The 23,734-nt window shown below is 35.3% G+C and overlaps 1 protein-coding gene across 1 annotated transcript in view; it reads left to right on the top strand.

Moving 5' to 3' along the window:
- The window catches only part of LOC113508673 (la-related protein 1-like), an 85,260-nt gene that overhangs the window by 33,445 nt on the left and 28,081 nt on the right, over nucleotides 1-23,734 (top strand). The window contains exons 5-7 of the mRNA XM_026891754.1: nucleotides 19,531-19,653; nucleotides 22,516-22,648; nucleotides 23,102-23,218. Of these exons, the coding sequence (XP_026747555.1) occupies nucleotides 19,531-19,653; nucleotides 22,516-22,648; nucleotides 23,102-23,218 (373 nt within the window). The remainder of the gene's footprint in view (nucleotides 1-19,530; nucleotides 19,654-22,515; nucleotides 22,649-23,101; nucleotides 23,219-23,734) is intronic.

Here is a 23,734-nt window from a genome sequence, read left to right as displayed (position 1 = left end):
TACCTTAGAATACCGTACCGTGACCTTTCAAACTGACCTTTAGGGACACCGGCCTATAAAAGTACAGGTGTAGTGTTTATACACATTTAAATTAGGTGGTATGACCGCTTGAAGCGTTAGGTAATTCATTTCTGAGGCATCCCATGTCTCCGATACCGAAATCTCGTAATGATCGTGACTGTACAAGGGTCTATGAGTTGTCTCAAACTATTTGCTGGTAATTAATCTGAAAGAGAGATGAGGTTTGACTTTTTGCTTTTATAAATACGAAAAAAAAAAACAACTCCATTCCTACGCAAATATGTTTTTTTTTTGCGTTTTTCTTAACAGACTTTCACACACAGGACTTAGTACCCTTCGTTTGTGAGTCTGACTCGCATTTGGCCGGCTTTTAAACCTTGAAAAGATTGGAATGCTGCTTAAATTACTAAATCATTGTCACAACTTATTATTATCAGGCAATTATTAGGAGATGGGAATATGGAATGTCATTTGGTTCCCTACTCCAAAACGCATCTAACAATCTGATCTGGTTGTTTCACGAGCATCTTAGATTTTTGAAAAATATTTTTGTCAAAAAACAAAGTCCCTGATTGAGTCCTCACTGTCAGCAAATACCATCAGGTATAATCACCTTTAAGGTAAATAACTAAAGTACAGTTGACGACTGTCGTCTAGACAACTCGCAGAATTAGATCTGGCAAGCTCCCAACCCTCGGCAATCACTGTTATTGTCTTATAGACCGCCTTCTATATTTATATATACACATTTGTATACATACAAGTGTATTTTTATGTATATTATTTTGAACAGCCTCATTATTGGGGAATTTGTGATTTGGATCGCTCGGATAATGGGTGGATTCGCATTCCGATACGCGTTTCGATTTGTGTACGGCTGTGTGTCGAAATATTGCGCGGCTATTGTGAATTGAAAATGCGTGAATGAGGGAAAATTTGTCACGAAAGTTCATGTGAATTGCAGCGATAGCTGAATCAAAGGTGGGTTCTAAATAGTTCTAATAGACACACACCAATGTCTTTTTGAATTAATGTGCGTAAGTGATTATTACTTGCTCAAAGTGCTGAAGGAAAATATCGTGAGGAAACCAGGTTTTACATCAGTCGTATGAAAAGAAAAAGTATGTCATGAACGTACAGAAAGTATAAGAGGACTTATAAAAAGTCATTGCTTTAAAAAATGATTAGTGTCGATATCGAATAGAATACCCATGCTATTAAGTCAAGTCGGTTAAAGGTGTCAGATAGACAGTTACTTCATATAAAATGCTGTTTTCTACTGAATCCGGTAGCCCTGCGAACCCACACTACTATAGCTTAAAAAAAGCTTCGCAGATTAAAACTAGTATAATAATTCAAAGGAATAACATACATACATTTTTTTCTGCATGCACATGTAATGGAACCGGTCCTACACCTGTATCCGCTTTAATTAATACAGTTTCTTAATTATATGCTTGAAATATCGAACTAAATATACTATCCTCACGATATTCACATTAATATCTACTGAAACATGAAACAAATAACTCATCTAATCATCTCGAAAGCATTAATTTTATACGTAATTTATTCAATACATGATAAGTACGCAATAAATATTAAAAACCCAAAATAAGAGCATTTGCAATCGTCCTTCATCCTCCCAAATCGGCTAGACTAAAGTCTGCCACACATTTTGAAGCAAGACCGTGGAAGCGAGAAACTACTATACGTCGCATAGGTTTTGTCTCGCTCTTCTACACCTGAGATTTGACGGCGCTATCAAAATTAAAAGTTCATTCAATCTTCGGTTCGCTTTTGAAGTATTTTCGCAACGTCTCATTGTGAAACGTTTCGAGTTAATTTTGTTTTATAGCTGTAATATTTACGCAATTATGTTATTAACTGGTCTTGACCTTTCAGTTTGATATTATCTGGTTTGATGTGTCCGTCTGATTAAAATGCAGCTGAATTTTAGGCTGATTTACATTGACGGTATTGAACGTTTTCTCACGATGTTGCTAGTTGTAGTCAGACTATGACGTGTTACATTGAATTTTACCTTTAAAGCGACCATTTAGTTTTCATTATCATCAGCCCGTATTCGTCAACTGAATGAAATCTATTTTACGCTTCTCGAATCCGTTTTCTTTAAGAAATAAAATGCTTGTCTCATCTAATCGAGGTCTAAATCAGTACGCCTAAAATAAATTTCAAATTGCCAATAACAAAATACCATGACCAAACTAATTTATAGCTGTGCGAGTTATAATCCTACAGTCTATATATCTAATCAAGACTCTAAGGCCGTAGACAAGGATAGCAATATCAAACTACATACACAAGACGGAGAAGGCAATAGCAGTTGCAACCACGTGTAATTATGTGAGCGAGTCGTAATGTTGAATGCACGGCGGTAACAAAGAACTTTGATTTTAAACCTTATTGTCTGGTCAATAAACTTGAATTTAAGGGTATGAGGCTTGCTGGATATTTTGTTATAGCAGCTAGGTTTTATCCAATATACGTGCCTATGCCTAACAGACTAATGCTGTTGAGCTGTAGAAAATGAATGTTTCAGTAGTTTCTATGAAACAAGATGTGAGAGGGTTCTAGGTTGAGAAATAAAGATACTTTAGGGGCTAGGGAACGCAGCGGGATTGTCTGATAGGCTTACCGTGGCTCCGGTACACAAAAGGCAAAGGAAGGAACGCGGGTTTAGTCAGTAGAAGTCTTGCACTCCCTCCTGGTCATTCCAAAGCGAAAGGAGTCATTTCATGATTTTCCATCCGAAAAGAAGGCGCTATGTCATGTAGCCTAGGTACATTCCTCAGGGCGATATCGAAATAAGCGTATTGCTTTAATGTGCTACTAGCCAAAGTCCCATCAATTGTCAAAGAAGTATCAGTCCCGTTAGTTTGAAGGTATCCTTTTGTTTTCTCTTCTAATGCAATATAACATTGTCCAGGCCCTCAAGCTAAGTTACCAGCTAATTAGTCTAAATGCATTCAAGGTTTCTTAAGTTAATTAAACAATACGATATTTCGTCTAACTGTCAATTTTATATATTATGTCATATCATTTTATCCGCATTCGCTTGTATGTCCAGCCTTAGTGTAGCACAAACTATGTTTCATTATAAATATGAGTTGTAGTTAGATTGTTTGTGTGTTTAGCCGTGACTTTTGACTGGTTTCTGTTATTAGTATTAGAACTATAATGCTATAATATTGAGCATTGACTAATGTTTTATGATCAGCTCTATACTGATATTGTAAAAAAGGTAAATGTAATGAGTTTGTAATTTGTAACCTCTGTACCTATTGAATTTAGAAAAATCCTGTTCATATTATATGTATATAACCCGAAAAATACGAAGTACGGGTTAATAAGATGGATATTTTGCGATGGTTGGACACCCATATCGTTATTAAATGCTAAAACAGTTTAAATCTAAAAGTTAATTAACCTGCAAAGGTCTACATACGATTCAAGTTGCCTAATTAAACTGTAGGTATCAAAATTATATAATTGGACTATAAATTTTAATTAGATATCAAGGTTAACCAAAAGAGCGTGAAAACTAACTATCATATTTAATTTAGTATCCAAACCCAAAGATTGCTCAGATCCGTTATAAAAACGCGAACGGTAACTTTTTCATCATTCGCATGTTATAAAAATAACTAAATAAAATGTTGATTGCGCACGATTCGATGCAACGAATTCGCGTGGTCTGTGCGAGCGGGCACACTATACTTTCAACTAATAAGTGCGAACAGGAAAACTGTATTGCAGTCGTTGCCACGCAACACGCGATATAAAAATATCTTTATCTATACTATAGCAGAACGAGTGAAGATATTTTTTAAATAATAATTTTGATATGAAATAAGGTGATGTCACTTCGATAATACTCTGGTTTATAATCGTTGTCTCATGGGTGAGAAATACCTAGTATGTCAATAAAAAATGTCTCTGTACTTGATACTAATTTTCGACACCATCTAAATGAAAAAGTGACGTGTGTAACAAGATTGCATAATTCCATTTTGCATAATACGTAATATCATTTATTGTATGAATGTTTCGACATTACCAAAGGGCTTTAGATGATTGAAGATCAATCGTTTATTTAAATCGTGTTACATAATATTTAGTCGACATTTCAAACTTCGATTTGACATAAGTAGAATACAAGAACTAAGGTCCCAACTTGAAACTATCGAAATTCCAACACTTTTTTATACAATAAATTAATTCTCCTTCCAGTTATCTCGATCGACCTTCGCCACTCCAATCTGGTGACATTTCGCCCAAAACGTTTATGAACTTGCTAGACGTGAATTTTATATTCGATCGAACGATTTTATTTTTAGTAAGTCAATATGTGGATAAGTTGCTTCGCTCGAGGCGAACAACTTGCACATTGAATGTTTCCATAAAATCTGAATTGGATCTTGTTTTAACTTTAAGATATGATATTTTAAGTCTACCCTTTGTTATTTGGCTTAATTCAAACTGTTTTTGATAACTTCATTCATTCAAGATGATCATTCTATAAACTTGGCATTTTTGTCTGTTTGTCTGCCAGTCTTGTATAATTTGGTCGTTTAGCCAGTTAGTGAATAATTGAAGCCATACGGAATACTTGGGGATGATTTGATGATGAAGCTGGACAGTGGCCATGTGAGCTTCACTTTACAAGAACACTCACCCTTCTCGAGTTAGGACTCGTTTGAGAAAAGAAGCCAAAAGCTTTGATTTTTTAAACCAAGTTTTCAAGCTTATTCCTCCATAATTGATAAATCGAAACATTGGGTACGATAGGTTGCCTTACTATGAAATATTTGCGTTTCAGAAAACACAACAAGCAAAAAGGTCACGACACAAACAAAACCCATTCACGAAGCACGCATCTATTGATCAACTGACACACTAAAAACTAGGAAGTGAATGAAATGACACATAGTTGGAAAGTTTTTTGTTGTGTTACGTCACGTTACAATGCCTGCATACAATCGACGGGAGTAGGGCTCGGTACCGTTCTTTATTTACATAGACTGGTTGATGTAGCTGTGATCGTTGTGCTACATGCTGGTACTCGGTAAACCGGGCCAGTTACATCTACGTAGACAAGTTACATTTCGTTAACGCTGAAGAATGGCTCATATGTGTCGTGCCGAAAACTCATCACGTCACTTGTCGGAAAGTAATGTCGCTTCCCGTACAAGAATGTTCCTAATCTTAAGCTTTGAATCATTGTCTGGGCTCACAGATCAGCTCTGTTGTAAAACTATAATTTGAACCCTGTAGGTACTACATTTCAATTTCCAGGCTATTGTTTTTAATTAAGATTTCTATTCGGGCTCCGAATTGGAAGCTTTAAACCATCATTCTCTCATATCATCTTATAACAGTCCACCTCTTATCTTGAACCCTCTTTCTCTAACAACTTCGAAGGCACAGTATGGGAATATGTCGGCTTCTTGCCGACTAAAAACACCCCCTTCAGCCTGAGCCAGAGCTACGGCATCACTCGTGCTACTTTGGCTGGGTCTCTTTTATTCCCTGCTTGTAAATCCATACACTTGCTTGACTTATCACTTGACAATCTTTAATGTAAAGCTCATCCGTTGCCCATGCCGTGATTGATAATAACCTATTACCGAGTATCTAATATAATTAACACGCCACCTGACCCCAGCTCAATGACTTAGTGTCATTATAAAGTCTCCCTAATGTCTCATGATACTTATCAGTAACACGTCCTACGATTTATCTTACGATACTATTACTCAACCAGTAGGTAGGTTAGATCTGAGGTGATCGTCTGTTGACTTCTAGTGATAAAGTCGAATGGGATCATATGAGGTATATTTTTTAGTTTTAAACCACGACCAGTCTTTTAGTAGTTTTTGTTTAAAAAAAGTGAAGATAATCTGCACGTAGACTGAAGTGACGATTGCAAATGAGGTTGTTATTAATTTAACATACGTAGATAGAATAGATCCTAGCAAAAAATCTGGAGGAATGCGATAGGCAGTAGATGCATGAGAACTTTTGAGAAGCAGTCCAACAAAGCTTTAGACAAGGCAACGAATAAAAGTTACCAAACAATAGTTATCGTAGTGTTTGGGTTCCTGAAAAGTCGTATAATATAGTTATCCAAGTGAGTCATGCTATTTCTATATTCATCTATGAGAAATTATACTATAATTGAATGACGCCCTACCAATTTGCTTGATTCAATGGCCTATATACTTCCCTTAGAAGTAAATGAATCACCACCACTCAGCTTAATTAAGGCTGTATGCCCCACAAAAGTTATGACTGCTAAAGTGAGAACTAATTGTTTTTGGGAAAATTTTTATTTAAGTGGTGTTAGAATACTTTTTCATTGAATTAACAGACATGAAAGTAAGTGTCTTAAATAATTGATGATAGACATTAACAAATTGAAGACCTAAATGAATTTACACTACAGGTGTACTAAGAATTTTTTATTATGCTCTGTCCCTCTTACGAGTAACCTTTTCACCGCTCAAAGTTTTAAAGGGCTACTCCTAAACCGGACATTTAAATTTACAGCTTTACACATCACGCGTATGACTAGGGACGGTATGACATACAAAACAAGACGTCGACCTAATGATAAAATCAAAGACACAAATGTCTTTGAATAGTAAAACCAATATCAAAATTCCACATACATATTTAATTCATGAAATAACGCCTTATTGTTATTCAATACTTGTTCCGAATTGTATACTATACGCGTATATGGTCTCCATGCAAAATAGTGTTTAGTTAAACCCGTTGAAACTTAGTAGGGCTAGGATAGCCCCCGATTAAAGGAAACGCGGAAGCATTCCAGTGGTTTTAGCCGGTAGGAGTCCGGCATACCCCTCCGACTTCCTCAGGGCGAAGGATGTCCATGAGGATTTCCACTGGACAAAAAAAAAAGTCTTGGCTTTTATAAAATTAATGACGTTCAAAATCAATTTTACTGACTAACACAGTGTCGTAATGTTACTACGAGATTTTAGATTTAAAAAAATATCTACTCCGCCAATTATTTCGTCGACACAACTTTTGCAAGTTTTCCTTTGAATATACCTTTAGTGGCGGTTTCCCGTCTCCATCCAAGTATGATAAAGACGTAGTCAAGCAAACAGTTTGAACTAATATGAACGAGTTATTAAAATATTTACCATTGTTCTATGAACAATACCGTCTATACGGCGGATATAATAAACATTGTCTTGTGATGTTGATACACTGTTGTACGTCGCCATCTTGGATTTTAAGTACCTTGTTTCACTGGTTAATCGTATATGTAGAAAAATGTCCTTATTACAACTTCTAGAACAGCTTTGCTTTATTCAAGCATGTTTTCTTGCCTTCTGGAGATTATTTGTCTTCAAGTCTTCAGATGAGGATCTTTCAGGTATTTGTAATTGACAATTAGACTAAAAGATTTTCAAAAATCTATTTTTGTAACAGGGTTTTTTGGGTTAACCAAAGGTCTATAAAAACGAATCTAATAAGCCTAAACTCGATTAAGCTTCATTAATAAGCTCCTCATCCAATTTTACAGCTCCCAGCATCAAAATCCGATCAGCTCCATGCCATCATAATATTGCATTGTCAAACAGTATACCTATGCTACCATAATTTCAGCTTAATTAATAACCGAAACAGTGTGTCAAATGTAACTTGCAATTACACGCAAAAGGACGAATAAAAGACAATGAAAATACAGCTCTTAAAGCATACGTAATTCAGGAGACTAACATGGATTAGACAATAAATCCGTACATTTCTATCCACAAGTAAATAACTAACGGATACGAAACGAACGTGTAACCGGTTCGCATTTATCAAGCACTGACAAGTGACACATTAACATATAAATATATAGGTGGAGAAGCGATAGTCTGGGACCTTGACCCCTCGGGTCGTGGCGATATTAACTGGTTGAAATTTAACGTTATCTGAATACTCATAACATTTTGTTCTTGCATTTGTTTAGGTATGCATTATATCGAGAGACAAACAACTGCTACATTGAGTAGCCGAGTGGTAGAGAGACAGACTCTAAATACACTGCGCGCGATGTGTTGCGAGTTCGATTCTCTCGTAGGATAATAATTTTGAGTTTACACACTTTATAACACCTGTGACGCAACGATAAAATTTGTTTGTCTAAAATAATGCGATGGTTAGACGTTGTTAACTTAGACATAATTTTCGATTGCATGTTGATAGACAGAAGAGCTCTATAGTAAGTAGTGCCGCAATAAAAGACACAGCCCCATTGAGTTCGTGTTTATTTGATTTCTCTTGAAGAATACGATACTAAAAATATTTTCAGAAGTTGTTTTTTTAAACTTCTTGTTCTCTCTAATCCTTATAATTTGGAGATTCATCTCCGCGATCTCTTATACATGCAACTTGTTTGCTCACCTCTTGTTCGATATTTCTGACTTAATAATGCATTTGTGCTGAAGGCAGATCACGTTTCTTTCTTTATATCGACTCAAATCTTCAGTTTTTATGTGTATCATAAAAGCAATAACCTTGTAGATTTGATTGATCGAAGCTATTATTAATTTCCTTTTCCTAGTTAAAAGTAAAAAAGGGTTTTCTTTATTCTTTGAAAATTAATACATCCTTCTTATATTGAAACTGAGAGATCCCTTTTTTAATCATCTTGACTGAATTGCTTGTGTCCTGAAACTTTTTTTCTATACTCAATATTTTTTCAAACTGATTTATCTATAAGAACTAAATTAATGCACAATAAATTGACAAGAATTAAAGTCATTACATTATGTCTAATTGAAAGTTAATAATCATTAATTCAGGATTTAAGTCATAAACTTAATCAATGAAATCAAATAACTTGATTTTATGAAGTTTTATAATTGATTATTTAATTTAGTATCAATAAAATCTTGTCAGTGGTCATGTCCTGTCTATAAGATAGATAAACGACAATTACAATTACAATTAATTAAAATAATTTGGAATACAAAGAATATAATTTTGAGGAATAACAATCCGCCAAGGGACGCCTGGCAAGGTAATATATTCAATGGGTAACTATTTTTTATTGCAAATTTGTTTTTCTTCAGATATCGCCATTACTATTCACAATAAGCCAGTTCTTATTGAAATCTTTCAATACTATGACTGTAATTTCTTAAAGTTACTACTTTAAGTCTGTCGCTTAAATATTGCCCTAGCATTCTTCACTTTTGACAAATACCAGTAATTAATAATCTGGGTTATTTACTCTGAAGTTCGTTCGCTAAGTGAAAGTGCTCTCCTTGAAACTCGAATAAATCTTGCAAAAAAATCCCCTTTACTGCTGAGAGGTTTTCGGCTTTTACCTTACCGAAAAAGGGTTTTTGTGAATCTGTTTGTAGCGTATATAATGACGCTTAGATCCATTTTTAGGTACGGGTCTATTACGTCATTAGTCACCCATTGTCATGTCAATAGCCTTTTATAAGTGCTGTTTTTCCTTACCAAGTACTCGCCTTTTATGGCAACTGTTGTTCATTTTTAATTTTCTCCGGTCGAAGTCTTTCACTGCGGAGAGGCATTTCGGATTCCTATAAAATTTGTCGGAGTATATGACATTTCGTTTGTTTGTTGATGAGTTACTTAAAAGGTAATCGTCGCATATCGAGTATATTTTCGTTCTTCCCAACTATTAGTTTATATCCATGGTGCTGCCTAACACAGTCAATCGCTTTCTTTGCTACAACTAGCCATTTCTTTTTCGTCTCTTACTACTTCTGCCTTTTTTACTGTTGAGAAAAGTCCAAAAGGCAATGTTCCAATCTCCAAACAGTCTTAATTTAATCTATAATTTAAGAATGGAACTAAGTTGAGTTTATGGTAACACTGTCATCCGGTTGTAAAAAAATGTCTGTATGGAATTGTGTACTTGTAAAAGGGAAAAATAGAAATAAATAGAAAAAGTGATTGAATGTCAAGATTTATTATTTCACGATCCACGAAAAAATAACCAACATTTACTTTTTCTGATTTATCAGGTTGCGGGTTCCAAGTTAGTTAATTGTTTCCCCTGGGGCACACCGAGCTTACAGTTTCCATAGTTTTCGTTGGTTTCATTGTAGATTCTGTCTTACAGAAATCAATGACTGCCATGTGTGGCGGGTTTCTCAATAGAAAACTTTGATTGCCAGTCAACTGCCATTTAAAATCTCAGTTTTAAATTCTTCATTATAAAACACCATATTTCATAACTATATTTAACAATCTATAAATTAAAGAACCTTGCAATCAGATAAGAATTCAAACTTGTCGAATGTAACAATTCTATTTGGCATTTTATTAAGTTGCATCGATCTGGCTGCGCTGGCATTGCGCCAACCGCTCCACTGTTGCACAAAAAAAAACGCGTCAAGCGCAAACTTGGTACGTGAGTTTGGTTCTCGCAAAAACCCGTTCCTGGTTTCGAGTTTTGTTTAACCAAACTCGGTACTTTGGTAGGTCGTTAAGCTCCTGGTTTTCATGCAAAAACTTTTATTCGACATATTTCAGAAGTGCTTTTTTAAGTTGAACTCGCTCGCTCAAAGTCCAAGTAGTTACGATAATGCAATAATCCTATGGCACCATAACCTCTGCATCTTGATCTCATGAAAAAAGCTTCAACCTCGACATCATCATCAGCCTTGTACAACCCACCGATGTGCTTAGGTCTCCCTTTCTTTACGCCAGTCTTGCTCTTCGCATCCTACTCCTGTTATCTTTTCATGTCGACGGCCGATCTCACCTTTGGCTTTCCTGGATTTCGTTGTCCTATTCTATCGGCCTACTTTCCCTTATTTCTTCCAATCAGTTATGTCCAAATCTGAGATAAAGTATAATAATTGCATTCAAATGCTGTTGCAATTATTGAGCGACAGATAATAAACTTATTAATAAATTAAAATATATTTTATTATGAGTTAACACTTTTACAAACCAGTTCCTTGCTTGCCTTTACCATTCATATTGAAAAGTAGTATGACTTGCTTTTATTCTTTCAATTGCTTTCGCAACATAAAACTCTTAAAGTTCCGTGCCAAGAAATAAGTGGTTCTCTCCCAAGCAATTGCAAAATTTATTTTTCAATGAATCCAAGGATCTCTTAAACTGCAGTATTTATTGCTCTATACCGCATTCTGTTTCTATTAAAAATGCATTGACATTTATGCTTGGTTAAACTTAACTGTTAGCTTATTCCAACAAATAATGATTCGAGTTCACTAACAATTAAACAGCTTGAATATCGTTTTCAAGAGGGGTAAAAGAAAAATTTCATATATAGAAATCGCCTTCTGTACTCGCAAATATTAAAAACAACTGATTCTATTCAAGACCAAAATCAAGGATCTAAATAAACAAGCTTTTAATTATATTCTTCCTTTTGAATGATAAAAAAATCTAGGTACGGGGATTTTTGCCCTTCCGTTGGAGCCTAAGAAACCCAATGACAAATTCAGGAAAAAAAATGCATTCTGCATGCTCCTGTTCTGCGTAATCACCATGACTACTGGGTTTTCCTAGTTTGAACCTAAGTTTACCTTAACGTAAATCCAGTTTTTATAGTTTTACCCCCGACTACTGAAGTACTTTAAACGTTTCGAAATCTATTTCTCTCTTCTCTACGCCTGTGTAAAACTTTATATCATTTACTATAATGCCGGAAAACAGCGACCTTTGCACGGAACTGGGTTGTAAAAGACTGACAATGTTTCTTATTTAAGGTATGTACCACTGCAAAAACTCTGATGATGCTCCTTGCGCCTAATTTAGCTTAATAAATACTTTACTTTGTCTTGTTGTCGGTAATGCTCTTGGCAGCAAAGGGCTTATTTAATCATTTATTGTATAAAACATACATGGTACAAATTTACTTAGTCCACCCAATCCATTAGCCAATAGTTTGCCTGCTGAATCTCCTCAGGTTAGGCACCCATATTGTGCGCATACCCAAGTTCCACTGTTCTGTAAAACAGCACAGTTATTTTTGTATTCAGCAAACTGAGGTGATTAAAAACAACAACAGCTATGGCATTTAAAAAAATATGTACGTAACGACCGTCTTCCGTTGTTTTGACCTTCAAATGACAATGATTTATGTCGACGATAAAAAAATGGCTATTCAAAATAGAATTGCAATTATAGGTTACGAAGCCGTCACCTACGGAAGGCTGATTTTCATATATTCACGAAAATAGATTTTCCTATCAAGCTTTGATGTTCAATACGATCGAAGTGCTACACTACGATAGGTAGTACAAATGAACTATTTGAGTCTTTTGCCACGTGAATGTATCTAGGCATGAAAGTAATGAGTTTCGTAAAAGTCCTTTTCTGATTAGAAACAGACAATTATCATATTCCAGCGTATAAGACTGTGGTTCAGGAATTACATTAAGGATTCGTGCACCTAGAGTCATTACTGTAAAGTTTTTAAGTGACCTATTTGGAATAAAAGCTTTCGATTCTGACTTTAATGTTTAAGATTTAGCTCGTGCAGTTAGAACTGCACGAGCTATCAATCATAATTATGCTATAATAGTTTGTTATATTATAACACAAGAAGCTCCTTATGGTGTTGTGACTGCTCCTAGTTCGTTCGATAGTACCTTTTCATGACCAAATCAAAATTAAAAACGGAAAGCATTTCCATAGTAAATTTAGGATTAAGAAAAAGCGAGTAAAACCACCGGGCGCCATTATTACATGATTGGCAACATACAATTTTTAATACCATCATGCAATTCGATAATTATCTTAAAGCAACGTTTAACAGTAATGGGTTATAATGAACGGCGACACTCTTGTACTAAAACACTAAGTGGTACCTCTATGAGAAGTTGCCTCGACGCTAATTACAAGTTAAGGCGTTTATTAATCATGTTTACATCGAGCTATTGAAATGGCTTTAAATATTAGTCAAGAGCTTAAGGTCATAGAGACAGAAAAATGGCGACTGTTTTAACTGGGCAATGTCTACTTGTTGGGTACTGTTTTTTTTTGTATTAGCTTACAATTGCCTACTTCGTTTGGACGATGTTATTCAGTTATTTCACTCACATATGACGTGGTTTTATGTAAAATATACATAAATCCACTAACACTACTGCACTATTTGACCCTAACTAAACCGAATTATTTGAATGTAATGCAACGGTACTGTTTTATGCGCTTTGTTATAAGTATGTATTAGTAGTATGACAGATAAATGATAAATTTATCGGCTAATTAATAATTAGGAATCGCATTATCTATACAAATTACGATAAAATAGGTAAAATTTGCCTATTTAAATCCTACCAGGATAGACTAGGCTTCTTAAAACCGGTAAAACGACTTCGAGATAGCAACAAATGTTAATAAGGTCTTAATTATGCAATTCTTATTCATTTTAATTTGACCATTAAATGCACGAATACCTACTGTGTATAAAAACTCCCACGAAAATAATGATATAGGTATCCAAATGCTATTATCACTCTTGAACCAAATAGCGTTAGATAATCCCATTCACAGTTTTGAACTCCCCTGGACGTCGAAAACAAAAATAAACTCATTACATTAGTGCTTCAAACAGTATTACATAACGCGAAAAAATATATAACAGAAGAATTACGTACGTACCGCCTCGTTAGTGCCGTTTCAATAACCTTGAAAGTCGACGTGCGGACCCCTGCGGTGTGCGAGTGAGATAACAACGCCGCCTCATATGGTAGAGCGAGACACGAATACCGGCGCGCACGCAACGTGGTCGTCCACGCGGCCCAACTTAGGTTATGATGTTTTTAGGTTATAATCACATGTTTCGCAATAACTGTAAGATAAAACGACATTTTTGCATAGAAATATTTGTATTTTTGTAGAAACGACGAATGTATTTTTTGTCTATGGTTTTTTGACAACAAAAATAAAACATAACCTAAAAGAGCACGTGATTCTATTTTTGTGTTTATGGTGTTATGGGACAGCGCCATTTGACGGCTTATAGTGTTCACAACACGTTGGGTGCTACTTATTTTTATGGTAAAATTTTAGTTTCGTATTTGTGTGCAGTTTGAACTTATTGGCTGTGTTACTAAGTTGTTTGCGTTACGGTTTTTTTTTTATCAAGAGCTTCTTATCTCGTTTTTGTGTAATGTGTTAAGTGATAATTATTTTACAAAGTATTTTGTATGGATACGCGGATGACTTATAATTTAAATGGGGTAAGCTAAAGCATGACTGACAAACTATTCAGTAAGAATTGAAAAACAAAATGTTTGCTTAAAATTTATCAAAGTACTGTTTTTGAAAGCGTTGTTGTTAATGCAAGCGTATAGAGAGGTTAAGCCATGCGTGTCACGGTCTTAACTGAGGTCGGTGAGCGTTTTCTGTTTCTTTTTAGTATTTGTTTGTATGATAATATTGAAACTAATGCATTATTTAATAGTCGCTCGTAAAACATAACCCCTCCTTGCATAGTCGGGTAATAATAAAAGTTGGAACACCTGTCCTTAGTCGTATAGCTTGTTTGCTTTTTTATAAATATTTCTATTTCAACTGTTATGCTACATACGAATTGCAGTTTTTTTTAATTTATTTGCTATATATACAAGAGTTAGCATTAAGAATTCGAGAACGGATAGTTCCAATCAAAAAGAAATCGGATTATTTTCATCTCCACAAAGTTCTGTCGAATTTAAGTATAAGTATAAGTAGGCGGATAGATATTTGAAACTTTTTGCTCCGGTTCTATTCATCAGTCAGTCAACAAATAATACTGTTTGCAGCAGTACTTGCATCGGGAATAAATATACTAAAATTAACAGATCATTAAATAAGGATAAAACTGTTTTCTCTTCAACAATCAAACTTTTACAATAAATCTTTCATAGATATGGACTTTAATTTAAGTCAAAGTACCTATATTGAAACAAAATATGAACAGAATATTGATTATTAAATGTACCCCTTGCGTTAGCGTAACTAACTGCTAGTCTGCTAACTCAACACTTTATAATATGATTTGATCGATTCCTGTACACGTCTAGTGTTTTCTATTAATAACTATTTATAAAATAATAATAGATTTGATTGGTTTGCGAATTTGTAGCTAATTTACTTGACTGTGCTAATTTAGATAGTTAATGCACTATGTTTGTTGTTTTCGCTATTCTTTTCAATACATCCAGTTGGTTTTGCCTGTGTTTTATGCTTTAATTCAGTTACTATAACTTTAGTTTAATAATGTCTTTATTTTAAGCTTTGTTTATTAATGTAACAATAACTTACTTCATCGTATAGATAAGTTTCCATAATCTTTAAAATTTTCCTGATTGAAAGCCAGGGTAGACAAAATCAAAATAATAATTTTTAACTATCAGTTCAAACTTGTGAAATGCTGTTTACACTTGCTGTTTTCATTGGTAAATGCATCTTCATAATTTTCGTCTGTCCAGAGAACAGAACTTAGCACTTTGCAAATTGTTACTTCCTCTAATTATATTATTCGCTTATGAATCATACATAAGTTAGTTGAATGGTTATCGTAGAGCACTATGACGTCTGAAATTACTTCTCTTCTATGAATTTTGCTTTGGTACATACTATTTTACTATTTAGATTTATAAGTAATGATGATCCAAAGGTATTGAAATTAAATTTTATGGCGTCTTAACCCGTCTTCACGCTGGTAGAGACTCGGTCAAAAAGCTATTCACGGAACCAATAACGGAGTTCATTTATCGATGATGCTGCCAACCTTCTTTTGCCACATCAAAAAAACATTCTTCCAACGTTCGTGTAGCAACACTAACCTATACTAATTTCGTTATAATCTATGTTACTACACAGAACCTAAATGTCCAACTAATCAGCATTTACATCATTAGTAAGATTGAAACAGGGGGTTGAACTCTCTTGACTCACACATAATTACTATATTGGTATTCAGTTATTGCATTACCCACTGTCAGGTTGCTAGTATGTCATTAAAATTATCATAATAACCTGTTTGCGACACCTGTTGCTTACTATATAGATAAACGGTTGGGTAACCTACACGATCGTTGAGTGATAAGAAATTTTTCGAATTGGACCCAGGATAACCCTGGTAGCACCCTGGAAAACTAGAAACTTAGTCGAATTGGAGCTTTATAACCACGTGTTTGAAATAGAGCTTCGGTCATATTTAAAACTACCTGAATAATGAATTGTCATCCGCGTACCTCCCGTTATTAGTAAATCAACATAAAAATAGGTTCAGTAGTATTTGAGTTTATCGCAGACAGACAGACAGACGCGGATGAAAACTTTATTTCATTATGTAGTGATAATGATACCGTTTCTGTGTAAGGAAGTAAATATAAATGTCTATCCGTGCAAATGACGATCAGCTGATGGCAGTTTTGTGGAGTAAAAGCAATGGAATTGATATTGTCGAAGAACGAAAATATACAATCCTCAATGTCTATGTCATTGGCAGATTTTTCGGTGTTTTAAGAGAGGTGATTGCTGTCTTATTGCTGTCCAGTAACTTCAATTGCTACATCTATTTATCACTTCAATTGCTACTGCTGGAATTAGTATTTGATTCCTCAAGTTCACTTAATGCTTTGTTATTTTAAAGGAACATCATTAAACAAAACCAGTCAGTCAGTTTTGTGGGAATTGTAACTATGTAGTTATTTCTAGTAAGCCTACAGCAATAAAGTATGGGCCATTAAAATTTCGATTGCACAGGAAATCGATAAGCGAATGCTGATTCAGTGTATTGTTTTGTATTATCCCGTTTGTTAAAACGATTATTCCATAGAAATGGTCGACTTTATCCTTGGAAACATCATCATCTAGATACAGAGGTTCTTTCCAGATAGGCTACCAGTCTAAGCGGATGCAGCTAAGTATCAGTGTTTTACATAGAACGATGGCCTATCTGACCACCTTTATCCAGTACCCGGGTAATACGGGTAGTAAGGCTAGGCTGCCAGGCTTTCCGTCTTCGGACTACACGTAGCGAATGCCAAAGATAAAAAAGATAGCCTGAAACCTGCTATGAAACTTCTGAAACGCTAAGGAACTCGTTATGAAAAGGATTGTAGTTCGTCCATGGACGGAACACGAAGATTGTGATGATCCTTGCGTGTGTGATTTGATATTTAGCTATGAGCTTCTCTGTTTAAGAACCAGCTTCGATGCTCTTATCTTTAATAATAATAATTGCAGGAGAAGACTAGAGCTTCAACAATAACAGCCGTATGCAAGAATTACACTTAGCCAAGTGATGATTTAAATTGTCACTTCTGTAAGGGCCAGAAGAATTTGCCTCCAGTCGATTTTGTGAGAGCAAAAAAGTTGAATATATTGTTCAAATTAAAGCTCTTTTCTATAAACCTTCACAGCATAGCAACAAAAAACGATAATAGAACATATAATTAGGCAGTCAATTAAACACATATTAAAAGATATATTTTTATCTTATATTTAATTAATAAACACATCAGTCTATCACTTATTACTAGGGCGAACCGACCTCAAATTTAAATTTAACTCGTTACATTAAAATGTCACAAAACAGGTTCGTTTTTAATGCGTTTCCTTGATGTAGAAATGTCAAACGGCGTGTTTATCAGTCGGTGTGATTACCAGATCTCGGAACTGTGATTATGTTGTTAAAAATAATAATTTTAAATACACTTGAGGACTTTTTTCCTATAAGTGAAGTGGATAAGTAAACAGACTTGTTAACGGTAACGTAAAGTTGCAGATCGTTTAAAAGGGAGTGAATATCTGAATATTTAGGTGTAATTTTGTAAGCTATTTACGGAATACTATCAAAATATAATCCCATAATAATACAACGGCTAATGCTCGTGTATTTATTCCTGTTGGACAAGTTTCAAACCCATCTTTAGTCCTTAATCATGACCGAAAGCGACAGCGATTTCGCAAGTCGATTCAAAAGCGTGAAAAGCTATTATTTCAAAGTCTGCGCATAAAATACCTATCTGAAATATATTATCACAATCTCTTCGCTTAATAATATTTGCTTATACCAAAAAATACTTTGTATTATCTTAAAGTTATTACTTAACACAACAACCAAGAACAAAGTTTAATAGGCAAACGTAAAAGCTAAATCATAATAAGTTTCTAATTAGTTACAAATGTCATGGCTTGTTTAGACTATCTTAGTTTCTCGGAGAGTGCTTTAGTAGAAAATAATTAACGCTTGCCTTTCAATTAAAATCAAAATATGATCAGTTCCAATTTCTAAATCAGTCTTACCATGTCTATACAACCGAGAAAACAATAGCACTCGTAGAAGTTTAAATGATTGCTATTTTTTTTTTAATACAAAAGCAAACCTTTTCTATAATGTTAACCGGTTAATTTTGGCAAGTTGCATAGATAGCCAACGATGTATAACATTCAAAACCGACTAAACAATTCTTATCACAAGAATTAATAATCGTAAATAACTAATAGATAATTATTGGTTTATGTAAATTAATCATTTATTTGTCATTTATGATAGTCAGTGCTGTTTTAATTAAAGAGTTGAGAGTCTACCATTGCATCTTACAGTTATCGAAGCGAGACAGCTGAATACATGACATACTGACGGCCTCTCTCTTCCACAACTGCAACTTACTTACTTTGAGAATTCGTGGTAGCTGGTGTAATTGTTTGACTATAAAGTAGCGATACATGTCGTGGATAATTCACAGTAGAGTCATAAAAAAGGAATACTAGTTAGCAAATGGTGATTGGTTCTTAATGCCAAATTTTGACATCACAATTTGAATTCGTGAAGTATTTTACCTCACAATAACTTAGAACTTCATTTATGTGACAACAGAACGTTAAACGAAACTTAAAAACGAACAGCTCAGTAACCCGTCCAAAAATACAGTGACAAAAAAACAAACTGGACATATAACAGTATTTTGTGAACGATGATTCAATAAGTTATAAAAGTGTTGGATACTATGACGGCTGGTGTGGCGGCGCGACGGAAGTCACGGCCGAGGAGGAGCTGGGCGAAGGTGGAGCAGGATGGACAGGTAATGTGGTGGATGAGGTCTAGGAGTATAGGGAAATGATCCCTATCGACACCTGGTAAAGGGAAATGATGTGGATGTTGTTTTGGGTATTTTTAAGGAGATAGGAGGAACTCCGAAGTGTTGCCTTCCACATCAGATTCTGCTAAGAACCATGAAAGTAGTATTTTTGTATTAAATACTTAAAATATTACCATCCCAAGCCAGTGGCATTTCCAGAAACAATAACATAAATAGAAACACAACAAGAGTCGAATCACGTGACGTAACGAAGCGAAATGTCATTTTCATACGTTTTTTTTTTACGTTAAAAATTGGATATAGGGCAGGTCAGATTCTGCAGGAAACCACTGACAATTGTACTACCATAACTATTCTATTTTAAATCAGATACTAAATCTATTCTTCTGTTTGTCTCCAGGCGTCAGACTTCACGGATATAGGCGACTGGCCGACCCTCGGGGCGGCCGTCTCCGGAGGCGCCCGGTGTCACTCGACGCCGCCGCCGCACGACGCTGATTCCTCACATCATAATGGAAATGCGGTAAGAAATGATTTATGGCCTTCTCTATATGTACAGGAACTTAGACAATATTTTACATTTCGGCAATAGTTAGCGCCAATAAAAGCGCTAAAATGTATGGAAATTACTCATCGCGACTAGTCACGTGACTCAAGCCAGAGTAGATAGAAAATATAGCCGTATTTTCCATACTTCCGAGCATATTCAATGAAACTGAGCTGATTCCTGACTCGTCAAGAGACGCACGGCCTGAAGAGATGTTATATTTTTCCAATGTATAAAACTGACTAACCAAAGTTTTTCCAAACCATTTCACTGCGATGTAACATCGTCTAGTTAGGCCTTTAGAGAGCCTATCGACTATCGACGGTTTGATCAAAGCAATAACAGTTATACAACAGGTGCATAAACTAGACATGAACTTATAATAGCTAGTTTTACCGCAGTTCAATAGAAATAAAAATAAAAATTGACGTAACAGCTGTGTCTGTAAACTGTAAAATATTAAAAAAGAAACATTATTTTTATTGTATAGGCTTGATATAGATAAAGGCTCTAAAAAATAATATCACGAAGGCACGCAGTCATATGGGTTCTACTTCTGCACACAGAACTTTTGCCGGGGAAGTTTCTTGATTACTGTTCATGTTCAAACATTAACTGCCAAGCTTCAGATTCTACAAGCATTTCCTTCACCGATTTTCATTGGCGTCTTTCATAAAAGAACGTTGAAACAGTCTACAGTACTACTTGTGGCAATCTTGAAAGAAGTGGGAAAAAGCGGTTAACGCGGAGATCTATACAACATTCCAAAATACACCTGCTTACGCAGATTTCAACTAAACAAATGATAAATTTATACATTATGCAAGACATTCTATAAACCTCGTACATAATGCCGTAAGACTTTCAAATTCAAACAACGCAGGAAAGCTATAATAATCTTCGTGTATTGAGATAAGCGAATGTAACAATGTTTATATTACAAACCGACATTAATGGCCTTGTGAAGGTCAAATCATTTTACGTAAGATATACACTGACTTTGAGATTTTTAAATTTATATATGGCTATATAATGGGCCGGCTATATTAGATGTTTGCCGGGTCAACGGGGTTGTCTAAAAACGTTACCGCAACCCCGTTACATAAATAGCAAAAGAAGGAACATGGGTAGATTGAAGCAAAAGTCTGATACTCCTTTCCACTAAACCGAAAGTAGGAGTAACGAAAATATATGGTTGTGTATGCTTAACAGCCTTTTAGACTCAAATTTTCTAACCCGAAAAATACTTCTCAATTACCTAGTATAACACGGGAGCTAGTAATAAATATTGTTAAAGGCTTTCCATTGACAATCAATTAGACATGATCTAAATATGGCCCAGCTACTGGCCTGGTTACCCGTTCACCCATGCCCCTGCACATTAGATGACCTAATGCAAGCCAAGTAATGCTGCAGTTAGCCTCTTTTTGGACGACTTAGCCTAAGTATGGCTAAGTCTTTATCAATATGAAGTGGAATATTTAGATATTATACCTGAGAGGGAGAGGGATGTTCTAAAGGTTCTACCACATCTTGAAGTCATGTTATTATGGTTGCCTAGTCGTCACAGCACGCTATACAGCGTAAACGTGAATCTCTCGTCCACACCCTCAATAATATTAAAGGCGTGGCGGAAGACCCCCTATATTCGAATGTAAGTAACAAAATTGAACTAAACAACATGAAAGATAGCAATCTATCTATATAATTTGCCGACCCCACTGACCCAGTGGACTACAAAACGGTATTGATGTTATTTAATGGTAATAGTATTGGGTCGATGCCGAAAACCGTTTTGAACTATCAATTTAATAACGACATGCCACGGTCTTGACTTTTACGATCTTTGTTTGCATGATTGGCATAAAACAATCCCGAAAATTTTCCGGGTTGTTGGGGGCAGGATTTTTGCAGGACATTATTTCAACTAGTATTCGAACACCATGAAAAAAAGGCGTTTGATTAGCATAAGTATAATTTTAGCGGATATAATATGGCGTAATGTCTGAAGGTGATGTTGGCAGAGTCGTGTAGGTGCAAATTATCTTAGGGAACGTATTGCAGAATCGATTTCCGTGTTAGACAAGGTTTTGTATGATCAGCAAATTAGTTTTCCAAGTCTTGAAGTTCTTTATCTAATGTTAAAATTTATTTATCCTCGCGATAAAAGTCCCCTAGTACATCAATTCGTTAGCCTTGTGCTACAGAAAATATGCTGTTTGGGGCACAGTGGGTGACACCATCCCGCATGGGATCCAAAGATTTTAAAATGAACTATGTATTTATTTTTATCCCGTATTTTAGGCCTCATATTTCTGTCAAATAGAGATGTTGGGTTACGCAATACGGGTACAGTAAATTTCATTCTAAGTAGGTTTTATTGAGAACGTCCCGATTGGATGTTTTTGATTACTTATTGTGAAATACATTTTTCTCATAAATTCGATGGATAGGGCTTTTTGGAATTTAATTACAATATTTTATATAGCGAGTGAGATACCAGTATGTTTAATATGAATGCATGTATACCCAAGTAGTAGAAGACACCACGCCATAGACCTGCCGCGGGTTCGATCCTCGCGTGTGAAAAGCATACGTGCAATCCGCAATTGTTTTCAAAAGTCCTGATTTCTTGTGCAGACAAGGATAAAATTGCTCAATAATTCTTTATTGGAACCAAAAAATACGCAAGCCTGGCATAGCAAATCCGGAAAGAGTTGAAAAACATATACCTAGGCCGCTCTGTCTCGCTCTAAAAATATTTATCTTTTTTCCCAACCGCCAAGTTATCTGATCTTCCCAAACAACACGTCTATATTATAACTTAAATAATTACAGGAACAAGACCGCAAGCCGCCTGAGGAGCCGCAGCACCAACCGCCGGCCAAGCCGGAGAAGGTGGAGCCGGCTCACAACCACCAGCACACGGAGAAACACCACGACAAACATCTCGATAAGGCTAAGAGTTCAGGTGAGTTACAGCTAATAATGTTTAGGTACATAACCATTGAAAAAGTTTGGATCTCTTTGAACGACTATAAAACATAAGTAAAAAATTCTAGGAATTTCCAATATGAAGTATTTTTTATTAATTTTGCGCTCGTGACTCAATGATGGGCAAAGAGCTTTCCTTCCTTTCTTTTTTTTTTCTTTTCAAATCAAATCATTCAAGTCTTTAGATATTTTCAGGTTATTTTTAAGAATCAAATCCTATAGCTACCTATTCAAAATAGAAATGAAAGAGGTTTTATATGGTTTTTATATGGCTAAAACGACGAGAAATAACTTTCATATAAATTCTAGAGAACTACAAAGTCGATGTTTTTTTCTGATTTTCTTAAGCCTCTCTTCTCTCTTCAATCTTCGTCAATTTTCTATCTTACCCGAAAATATGTTTTAATTCTTATTTAATAACAATCCATAGGAGCAGGCAAAGGTGGCAGTAAGTCTGGCAAGCACAAGTGGGTGCCATTAGACATCGACGTTAAGGCTGCTCGGCCGGGCAAACATGGACCACAACACTCAATGAGACCAGAAAACGGTATGCACATTCATTTGAAGCATCGTTATCATACTCTAGCAATACGAGCAATACTTTGATACAAATGGTCAAGGTCACGTGTACAAGAACACCACTGGGACAAGTATTTGGGGATCCCGCAACCGCTTGTCCTATGCGGTGATTAAACCTGCGGCTGGTCGCTCAAAGTGGGTTTGACGTCGTGATGTTAACCGCTATGCTATCCGGGCACAGCAAAATTGAGTGTAGTGAAATCTTTGACCTCAAGTTGTAAGTAGAATCGGACAATGACTATACAATGTCACTTACGCATTTCTATTTCAAATTAATTAAAACTTGTTAAGAAGAGTATTGTGACGTTTCATCCCGTATATTAGGCCTCATTTCTCTATAATAGAGATTCTGTGTTACGCAATACGGGTATAGTAATTTTTTTTGCGAGTAGGTTTTATTGAGGACGTCGCAAACGATGTTTTTGATTACTCGCTGTGAAATACATTGATTTACTGTTATTTATATAATTTCAGTAGACATGTT

Source organism: Trichoplusia ni, chromosome 3, assembly GCF_003590095.1.
Source record: "Trichoplusia ni isolate ovarian cell line Hi5 chromosome 3, tn1, whole genome shotgun sequence".
Lineage (NCBI taxonomy): Eukaryota > Metazoa > Arthropoda > Insecta > Lepidoptera > Noctuidae > Trichoplusia > Trichoplusia ni.
The sequence above is the reverse complement of the archived record's forward strand: the minus strand, read 5'-3'. Positions and strand labels throughout refer to the sequence as shown.